This window comes from Carassius carassius, chromosome 36, assembly GCF_963082965.1.
Source record: "Carassius carassius chromosome 36, fCarCar2.1, whole genome shotgun sequence".
NCBI lineage: Eukaryota > Metazoa > Chordata > Actinopteri > Cypriniformes > Cyprinidae > Carassius > Carassius carassius.
Window position 1 is genome coordinate 25,108,574 of NC_081790.1, and position 11,681 is coordinate 25,120,254.

Genomic DNA, 11,681 nt, shown 5'->3' on the forward strand with positions numbered 1-11,681 from the left:
ATGAGGTAGTATTAACTTGTATAGCCAATTATTCATTTTAACTGAAAGCAAGAGGCCTACATTTGCATTTATGTGACAATCTTAAAAGTACAATTAATAACCATATTCTAAGGTTTCCAATTCAAGTGCTGATGATTAATACACAATTTGACATATTTCTGTGAAGTGCTGTAGTATATCTCATTTACACTACATTTCCCATGATTCAAGATTCCTCTTGACGCACAATACGCGTCACCGTAGTAACTGTCGATTAGCGCTGGAGTGGCGGAAGGGGCTGAGGGATTCTGTTATTATCGGTAACAGACATCCGAGTCCACCTGTGTTTTAGTGCGGACTGGGCGACGCGATATTGAGGCGGAGAGCCCCTGCTAAAGCGCCGAGATGTTGAATATGTGGAAAGTCAGGGAGCTGGTGGATAAAGCGTGAGTATGCCCGGGCTTTTGCTTTCTAAAGAGCTTGTGTGTCGATGCAGAGGCCCGTTACTTAAAAAGGTGCGGATCCCGTGACGTCACACACCCTCAGCTGATCACGAGCGCCACACGATTAATATGACATTATAATCTCTTTTATTTCACTATTTTCAATCTCTTTATAACCCCTTCCCGATCATGTGTGTTCTTCTATTAAATGTACGTAATTCCATGCTGTTCTGCACGCGTTTTTTTTTCTGGGCTGTGTTTCAAACCACAGTGAGTTGTCTATCTAGGCAGTATCTTTGAGTAACGTTACAACTGGAGCGTGCAGCAATTTTGGGGCGTAATAGGCGCGTTTCCTTGCCTATAATAATCTCAAAATGTTGGCTAGGCAGACAGCTCACCACGTTTACACATATAATCTTCTTAACCATACCGGTTCATTCTTCTTGTCAACAATGTTATCCTGCTGAAACATCTTAGTCGTCAGCAGCACACGATCTTGAACGGTCTCTCACAGCATTTCTCTTTATCTAATGTACAGTCACGTGTTTTATTTGTGTGTATAATGTTGAAGAATGTGTTGTTAAAATGGTAAACAGTTAACCGGTGACAGGCCCGTTATACATGCTAGCTAATTAGCCTATTAGCTCAGCTGAAGTCACCATTATAAATTTGCATGGGGAATCGGTATCGCTCAACCTTAACGTTTAACAACACAGACTTTGACGTCATCCCTAAAATTACGACGCCAAAATGATTTTAGTAGTACCTGCGGGCCTTGTTTTTCTCTTTCTCTTTCACGTTAACGTTAGGTGGTCTGCACCTGAAAAAAATGACATTTTCAGGTGAAGTTTCAGTCAGTTGAATCCATCATCTGTTTACTTTGTGATGCAAATTGATGAGAAACATCAATATTACAATATTTGATTTTAAAACTAAACGTGGTCTTATTAGGATGAGAACTGTATTAAAAAAAAAACTTGGTGTCTTTTCACAGAAAGTTTTCAAAAAATGTTAGTGCATGGCTGTGCTTTATTCTTGGTCACAAATGGTTTAAACAGTAAAAAAACTAATTATTTATATATAACGTTTAAGTAGCAGGTTATAGAGGGAAGATGAAAATGGTTAGCAGTGATGCATGCTTTTTTCATTTGCTTTAGTTCACAAAGTGGATAAATGGAAATCTGTGCAATTTCATTATGCAAATCAATCCTTTTTCACAATATTTACACAGAAATGATCCACCAACAAGGCTGTTGATTGACTAACCAGCTATAGAATGGTTCACTAAATCTGCAAAATAAGCACAATTATTGGCCAAAGTGATAATCTCAAAATGGTCAACAACCATTCATTCATTCATTCATTCATTCATTCACTTATTCATTATACATTGTCTCAAAATGAGTCATAATGACTATTTGTCGGTTTATAGCATTAATATATCATCCAAAGACAAAAAATCAGCTTTAAGTTTTAAAGGTTCATTACTTATCCATTAAAATGGCTAATTGGTGAATTGTTACAGATCTTTCATATCCTTCATAGCAAGTTGGAAAAAAAATCTTTGCTGTTACATTCCCATAAAACAGTGATTTGATTGTGTACACTTGAGTATAAGTGTAAAACTGAAGTAGTTGGTGAAAACTAACCATACATTTTCCCTGATCCTTTACCAGGAATGTAGCACTTCTGTTTTTTTTTTTGTTTTTTTATTTTATTTTAATTGTCAGTTTGCCATTCAGTGGAGCATTTCCATTTCTTATTAACCTTTCACCTTTCACTTTCTTTGGAGAAAAAGCATAAAAGGCCATATGGCTATACATTTTCAAGACAAGAGTTTTGTGTAATAGGCATAGCTGTAAAATACAAAAGTCTATCTATTCAAATAATATATATCTTGATTGACATTTTTCAATCAGAGCAGACGAACTATCAACTGGACAGTCATTGTTACAGTTAGTGTTGTCAAAATACCCGGTACTTTGGAACCAAGTCGGTACTAAAAAAATGAAAATGTGATGGTAGCAGGTTTCTAGGGCGGCAACTAACGATTATTTCGATAATCAATTAATCTGTCGATTATTTTTACGATTAATCGATTATGTACTTATCGAACTTACGAATCTTTATGTACTTATATTTTAGTTTTGCCCATATTTTCCAATAAAATTATTAACAAAGGGTCTTTATCATTCAACATAGACTTTTTAGAGATTTTAACCATTTTGCATTGTCATATCCTCATCAAAAATATACCTGGCGTTTTGTTTTATTATGTGTTAGTAATCCTTTGTCAAACTCTTCTGCAATCAAAACACTGACCCATACTCTAGCAAATTTCACAAGGAGATTTCAAATAATGTTTTCACCATGGCAGTCCTTAGAGCTCCTAAAGTAGTTTAACATCCCGAACAAAGCTTATTAAGGAATCTTTCAGAAAATATTTTCACGAAGAATAAGAATAAAACAGAATAAAATTGCAGTGCATTGCATTTTATTATTTTTTTTTCCTGTAAACACACAACGTATACCTGGGAAACAGCTTTATAGCTTATGCTGTAAAATTGTAAACAATCCTTCGAATAAAGTGCCAGTGGCATGAAACCTGAATGGAACTCACATTTTAAAGTAAAATCCATCAGAAGGTTGTCCAGAAAAAACCTGCTGTGTGAAAAAGAGTAGTGAATACTTAGAAAAAAAAGTGCACTTCAAATACATTTAAACATTTACCTCTCTCATTCATAATTAGGCTGCAAGACTGAATTATGAACTGGTAAATGACAAACTGATCACAGAACATATTTGTAAATCTTTAAATGTTAACTGTTAAAAAGCAATGTTATCAGCTTTTACGACTAAACATTTGCAAACAACATTGTACTGGAGAATCTGCACAAATAAAAGTCTTAAACAGTTAAACATTTCAGTAGTGCAGAGTTTACAGGTTACTCTTATTTTTTGAAGGCTCAAAGTAAAGTACTCCCACACTTTGGATGACTTCGTTCGATTAGTTTTATCTTCCGCTTTTTTCTTTTTCTTTCTTTTTCTTTCTCAAGCTTACTCCACTGCCGTCTGTCTCCACCATCTCGCTGAATGCAGCAGACGCAGTTCGGGAAGCACGTGACATAAAAAGAGGCCAGCTATTGGCTATTCGCTACTTCTCCTGCTGTACTGGCTGAGTAAAACCTCCGGTGGCTCATTACTGCCACACTTTGGTCACCGCAGATTTAAAATATGCACAAAATGAGCCACTTACGGCAAATAAAAGTTATTTAGCAACGAATCGATGACTAAATTAGTTGACAACTATTTTAATAATCGATTTTAATCGATTAAATCGATTCGTTGTTTCAGCTCTAAAAATATGCTAATAAAAAAAAAAAACTTTTTATCACTAAAAATAAAACCAATGCCATTCTTTATACTTATTTACAATTGTGTTTAAATTTTTTCTACAAGTAATATAATTATGAAAAACAGTAAACAAGTTTCACCCAAATAAAATTTAATTAATGACATTTAAAAACATTTTATTTTTTGTTAAATAAAGGGAATTTGCTATTAAAATTAAAACATGGAAGAAATATTGTGTGATTTATTTCTTTAAAAAATAAAGTTTTATAAATTTTTTCAACAGTAGTAGAGGTATCACATACAGTCTACTAAATAATAGTAATATTTCTAGCACAATGCATTTATTAAAAAGAAATATACTATAAAATAAAAAATACGTTTATTTTGACACTGGTTTTACTCAAATGAAACGGTAAAATGCTTGTGAATTGACTCAGAACAGTTCTGGTATTGTTGTTTATGTATTTATGTCCTCATTGAGACGGCAGATGCTGAAATTACTGCAAGCGTCACGCACTTCAGTCTATGTAGTAAACAAACCTGCACGTCTCTGCCATTCATTCATTCTCACAGAGACGCGCAGAACATGCAGGATTCATATTTCAACCAACTTTTGCGGCTTAACATTTACAGATACTGGTCCATATGGAGATTTGATTTGATTAATTAATGATAACTTTGACAAATTCCGTGACTGTCCATATTAAAATGTAAGTTTCATTTTCATGACTGGATTTTGAGATTCCGTCCGCGTTTTCTGCTTCGCGGAAATCACAGCGCTGTATGCGTCAAGAACCGGGTTGACCGGGTACTCGGTAGAGAAACCTGGTACCGTGACATTTTTTATTTTTTTTAGTACCGACTTGGTACCGAAGTACCGGGTCTTTTGACAACACTAGCAGGATGCATGTATGTTAAAACTAGGGATGCACCAATACCACTTTGTTCGGAAAGATTCCAATACGATACTTTAATTTTTGGTACTCCCCGATACCGATACATATACCAATACTTGTAAATTTGTAATAAAAAAAAAAATATATATATATATATATATATATATATATATATATATATATATTGGCAAAACGCTTGGAGCATGTTTTGGAAATGACACAACCTTTACCATAACTTCAAGTTTCATCTGCTCAACTGTAAATATGAACAATGATGATGTCAATCTTGCCTCTAATTTGAGGTCAATTCAGAATTGTTTACAAACACAAGGATCGACAGTGGCAGAGCCACCCTGGACACCCCTGATGTCCGATCGGCCACCTCGAGTGCCACCCCAATAATTAATATGCTACTATTTAAATTTCTTTGTTTTATCATACTGAAAGAAGCATTTATCCATCCATCCATCTTCTGCCGCTTATTCGGGGCCGGGTCGCGGGGGCAGCAGTCTTAGCAGAGATGCACAGACTTCCCTCTCCCTAGACACTTCCTCCAGCTCTTCCGGGGGGATACCGAGGCGTTCCCAGGCCAGCCGAGAGACATAGTCCCTCCATGGTGTCCTCGGTCTTCCCCGGGGCCTCCTCCCGGTGGGACATGCCCGAAATACCTTCCCAGGAAGGCGTCCAGGAGGCATCCGGAACAGATGCCCGAGCCACCTCAGCTGACTCCTCTCGATGTGGAGGAGCAGCGCCTCTACTCTGAGCTCCTCCCGAGTGGCAGAGCTCCTCACCCTATCTCTAAGGGAGCGCCCAGCCACCCTGCGGAGAAGCTCATTTCGGCTGCCTGTATCCGGGATCTTGTCCTTTCGGTCATGACCCACAGCTCATGACCATAGGTGAGAGTAGGAACGTAGATTCACCGGTAAATCGAGAGTTTCACCTTGCAGCTCAGCTCCTTCTTCACCACAACAGACAGGTACATCGACTTAATTTCTTCTTATTTACAGTTGCCATAAGGCTAAATCTTTTGAGTTATTGCATGTGTTTGGAATCAGAATGCAAATGTCCCAGCGCGTCTACTTTAAATGTGTTCTGAATACTAAAATACTTTTGTCATCGGTGTGTCTATCACTGGAATGTGTTTATCACTGCTGAATGCACAATAATCAATGGCAGCTGGACGATTCCGCTGAATTATAAGTAAGATTAATCAACAGTTTCTCTCCTTTATCCGAACCATTATACAAATGAGTAAAATAAATTATTTAAATCATTTTTAGACTCTTTTTTTTTTTTTCGCAGCTCCAATAACAATATATCATCTCCTCTTGATGCTGATCTGCATGAGGTGCAAAACTGTAAACAATACAAAACTGTATTGTGATTTGAGTTGGAATGTCTCAAAGGTCAAAGTCTGCTGGTTTGAAAGCATTTAAGATTGATTCCTAACTGGTCAAGTTCTTAAGATACAGGCTTAACATGGTGGCTTAGTTCAAGCAACTGGTTGTTTCAAGTTTTGTATAGTATTTTCTTTACTCTTTACTTCAAACACTATGTCTAAAAAGGGTAATATTTTGTATTTGAGGTCTGAGATGTGGGAAAAGGTGATGAGAGAGATGGCAAATGTTTTGCATTTTAAGTCAGCATTGCTGTCTAATCATCCAATATTGTCTAAAATAGCCTGCATAGCACTTCATCTTTTATAACATGGGATTTTGAACAATTATATTGAGTCTTAATTTTTGTAAAACTTCGTGTGGAGCATGCCACCGATCCACGCAATGTTCTCACCTTTTTCAACTTTGTATTTGCTACATACAACTTATGTATGATGATGATGATGATGATTATTTTAAGTTATTTGTATTCATTAAAATTGGTATAGTTTTATGAATAACTTTTTTGCCCTTCTTTGTATTTATAAAAATGTTATTTGTATTCAAATCTGTATTTGTACTCAAATCTGCTACTCTTTTTGCTGTAATCAAATTCAGTCATACAGGAAAGGTCAGCAGCTACTAAATATATGCTGTCTGTAAAGATGAATTTTTTTGGCTAAAGTTGAAGGCAGCATTGCATGTCAAATGTGCATTTATGGCAATCTCAGAATGCACTGCATGGGAAATACAATAAAAAAGGAAAGCAAACTTCTGTATTGTATTGTATTCTGTATTGAGAACTCTCAATTTAAATATAAAGTTCCATTATATATTTAAAATGAAATATTTCATATATATATATATATATATACACACACACACACACACACACACACACACACACACACACACACACGTTTGTTTGTTGTTGAGCCCAAAACCCAGTGGTAGCCCTAACTCAGAATCACCCATCTCCATAATTCACATCTTTTGGGACTTCTTTCCTTAGCAAACTTTCCCTTGTCCAGGTATCACTCCTTTCTTCTCTTAGCTGCTGCTTTCGTTCTCTCTCCATCATGCTTATTATAATCCGCCACCATCCTCATCTACATCATAAAGTTTTATTCAGACCTTTGCTTCCTTCTGAAGCTCTAGGTATTTTTTTTAGTCTGAGGTGGCGGAGCAGGAAAGCTGAAACCACTCAGAGAGCTTTCATGTGAGGCGTCTTGAGTTTGTTGTGGGTTTTTCGCAGACCATAGCTCCACAGTGAATGTGTAAGTACACACATTCATTCTAGTGAAGAACAGCGAAGGAGACAATAAAAGAAGTGGAGAGTAAATCTCGGCAGGCCCATAGAACAAAGAGGCTGCGGATGCAAAGGATGGCAAGACGCCCCTACGCCTGTCTGTGCCCCGTCCCTTTGTGCAAAAGAAAGCCTGCCACTTTTGCTTTTGTCTTTCCTGCATATTGAATATTCCAGTGGAATATATGCAGCATAGTACACAGCAGCATGCGTGTGTCTGGAATGTATTTATTATGTGTGTGTGACTGCTCTACAGGCCGCTTGCTTGCATAAACCGACATCATTCATTATTCAGTTCCCTGAGACTTTCCTTGTAATCTTAGGCCAACTATGTAGCACTCTTTCTACGTGCTTGAATCACAGAGATTGCCAATCCCACCATCCTGAACTCTTGCTTGACACTGAAACCAAAACAATAGACTCAGCTCCGTGATGCTGTGCAAGTTTGTGGTCAAGCCAGTACATTTACAACTTTTGGGCCTGATTGATGATTTGAATGTAAAAGTTTGCCTTTATGAGGTTGTATAAGTCTCTTAAATTAAAAGTAACAATAATAATAGAATATAAACATTTTTAGAAGTATTTCTGAAGGATCATGTGACACCAAAGACTGGAGTGATGGCTATTGAAAATCCAGCCTTGCATTTCGGGAATAAATAAAAAAAACACGTATTTTGCAATTATAGAGAGTACCACATTGCATGGATGTGCTTTCCTCTGTGCGTTTTTGTTTTCTTTGCATGCAAAAAGTATTCTCGTAGCTGGACCTGTGAACATTTCAGTTGCATTGCTGTCTATTGAGGGTTAGAGAGCTGTCGGATTTCATCAAAAATATCTTAAGTTGTATTCCACAGATGAATGAAGGTCTTACAGGTTCTTAACAACATTAGGGTGAGTAATTAATAACAGAATTTTCAGTTTTGGGTAAACCATTCCTTTAATCTGTCTTATTCATAAAATATGAGCAGAGTAAGTAAATTCTGCATAACATTTGCATGTAAATTATATAATTTGAATGTGACAATTTACCTGATAATGGATTTTTGATCAGTTTACACATTGATTCTGCTTGATCAACATACAGATGCATGATGTAATAAAGCTGTTAGATGAATGTCAGTGTGGCTTTTTATGAATAGTGCTGGTTAAGCAACTTAACATCCTTCCTTGCCAGCTGCCACACAATTAGTTCCATCTTTCAGTCATCAAGACCATATGTGCAGCATTGGCCTCCATCTGAATTGCCTGAATTACTTGAGGAATTTTGAGGTTTTGTTTTGGAAAGTGTTTACAGATTGAATTAGCTCTGCCATTAAGTAAAACTGATCCATTGGAAAGACCACGCCACCCCCGAAGCCTGAAAGTGACGCAGATGAATGGGATCAATGTCTTTGTTGCCAGTTTTCGCTAAAGTCATTGATTTGGTTCAGATGTGATTTTGGCTCTCTGACTCTTCTTCAGAGATCAAATGATTGCAAATCAACTGCGTCGTCTTTCCAGACCACCTGCTTCCATGTTCCAGCAAGATGCATGTTGCCCACCTGCCAGCATGCCTGTTTTTACTACACATCATCCAGCACCACTAAACTCTCTGTAATAACTTCCAGAAGTTCATTTTCACCCTCCCACCCTCTCTGCCCTTTGGGATTGTGAGAGTGAGGCGGAAGACATATTTTCACATTAGTAATGATTATGAAAAGTGTTTGCAGCTGTTTTGAGAGTTAGCATGATAAACATCCGCCGAGCACCGCCTCTGCAGTGTTGTTGTGCGTGTGGATCTGGTCATTTTCAGATGATGTTGCACTGATCTATGATTTACAGACTTTGCCTGTGTTGATTGTCTATTAGTAGGATGCACGGTTTAGTCTGCTCTAAAGGCCATGCCAAAATAAGCCATTGTCAGGACATCATTGAACATCTGTTAGCCTGGGTTTTGGATGGTGTTCCACTCTGTTGGCATTAGTTGGACCCTCATGTGCAGGTTTTTGACCAGTCGAGCTTGTTGAATGGCTCAACTGGTCAAAATAGATCAATCTGATTGGCTGTTTAGCTTGAAAGTAACAAAAGCAAGCAAACAAGGAATGCATTTCTTTCTGGACTTTACTTGAAGGAGCTATATTATGAATTGAAAATGGTAAGCAAGCACTACTTTGGTTATGTTTTGTAAATCCACAATCCTAGCTCTACCGGTTTCCCTTTTGAAATGAAGGCTACTGCCACCTGCTGGTATGGAGAGTTTTTTCCTCTCATGCAGAGGCTAGAATATATGTGCTAGTTAGCTGATTACTGATGGTCTTTGCATTGTGTTCAAGTGCAGCTTTTTGGCTCAGATGTAGGCAACATGGTAGTTTCTTGATATTGCTTTGGTGTTTCTGGGCCCTAATAGTGGAGCTAAAACTCGTATAGTGCTGACTATAGGCTGTACACATATAAGGTTTGTCTAAAGTTGTGTTGAATGTTGATCTCACAAGATGCTCTGAAAACCGTTTTGATCTGTCACCCAACTCATTGTTTCTTTTTATTGTGGAGCACAGAAGCGGCTATTTAAACAATGTCTACACTGCTATTTTTATTTGTAGTAAAAGTGAATTGTATACTGGCAAACTCCAAGATGGACAAAAAAAGAAGCCATTTTGTGAGTCATCATTCGAATGCAAGATGTTTGATGTTAGAGCTGTCAAACCTGGTCTGACACATCTTGATAAGATTAACTTTTGAGAGCTATTTGAAGAGAGAGATTTTTGATTCAGAAGATTTGGAATATATCATATTAGTTGCATGGACCACTTTTATGTCTCTTTTTGAGCTGCCAGGCTGGGCGATAAACAAAATCAAGATTGTGATAAAATGTGTTGTTAACAGTGATAAGTGCTTGACACATTTACTCTATAGATCAATCTGACAGCAGAAATAAATGTGACAATAGGCAGTCTGTGCATGTTGCTAGTAAGTCTACATGTTCTGCGTGTCTCTGAGTGGAAAACCTTATTTGCAGTGGCGCAATATTAAATTGTTGATGGAAATGAAAAAAAAAAGCCATGTAGTAAGTTCTCATTCCCATTAAACATGTGATGTAACCTGTTTAATAACATTAATAAAGAAGGAAATGAGGAAATGTCTTTCAGACTAAATCTTTCAGTAGACAAAAACTATTTTGAAAGTTGTGAGTGAGGAAAATGAGTTGATCTAGGATCTTTTAACCGTACATGCCATTGTAAAGACTGTAACACCGTGCCCTAACTGCACGCGATGCGACAAGATTCCAATGACAAACAATTTGTCTGTCCACACCAGACGTGACATGACAATACAATTTGACAGAATCATCAAATATCACAGCCAATCAAAAGCGTGTGTGGGCGGGCTTTCTCTGGAAGTGCACTGCACTCGCAATAAAATGAATACATTTAAAATTAAATCATAAATATGAAACCTTTATCATTATTAAACTTGCATACTGAGTGACTGATGCCATCTTTATGGAATACATTTGTTGGTTCGCACCAAGTTCGCAGTTTTAACGTACATGTTTGCTTTAATTTTCAAGATCTGAGGTAAACTATCTGATGTTGCTTTCAGCTAAGCTATAAATGTCATGCAACATGATATTCAAACTTGCATTAGACACTTAACATTGAATACAGCACACAATCAGTACGACAAACCACCAATAAAATAGTATTTAACCCAGAGGTTGCGTTAGACTTGAACATTGTCCGTCATTTTGACAGAATTGAAAAAATTGTCATAATCTATTATTACCTGTCATTTAAATTTTGATGTTTTAATTATAATAACATTTAATTGCTTGAATTTTTGTTCACATTTTTATTTTTAAAAATGAACCTAGAGGACGAGCATATGGGCTTATACATTTATTACGTCACTTTTCATGTTCAACACTAAAAACAACAAAATATGCTGGGGCTGGGTGAAACAAATACATTTCATTTTAATAGATTCTCGTTTTTATGAACCAATATCGATTTTTAAATCCCAATCCATTCCGTTTTGATGAATGAATCATACATGCGTATAGTGTACCTCCTATCCAATGAATCGCAATAGACTAAACTTTGTATATAGTTACTTTTGGTATGAAACAAAGTCTCAGATTTCAAATTCTGTCCATTTTATTAGGAAATTCAAGCAATGAATACCGTTTAATGTGGCATGATAGATCGTTGTAGACACATCAAATGAAGCGGCAGCGCACGTGAACTGATCATCTTTTTCACTTTACTAGAGGGTTCTCGCCTCTACATAATCAAGAGCATAGCAAAAACTTGTGACAGTTTTATTTTTGTTCTGGACGCTGATGATCGCG

At 36.9% G+C, this 11,681-nt stretch overlaps 1 protein-coding gene across 2 annotated transcripts in view; it reads left to right on the forward strand.

The window, feature by feature from the left end:
- The first annotated feature begins 243 nt into the window (after nt 1-243).
- Nucleotides 244-11,681, forward strand: part of LOC132117475 (clathrin interactor 1-like) — a 29,559-nt gene continuing 18,121 nt past the window's right edge. For both annotated transcript variants that reach the window (XR_009425760.1, XM_059526781.1), the window contains exon 1: nt 244-425. Coding sequence is in view for 1 of the 2 variants with exons in the window: in XM_059526781.1 (XP_059382764.1) it covers nt 385-425 (41 nt within the window). In the remaining variant the exon portion in view is untranslated. The remainder of the gene's footprint in view (nt 426-11,681) is intronic.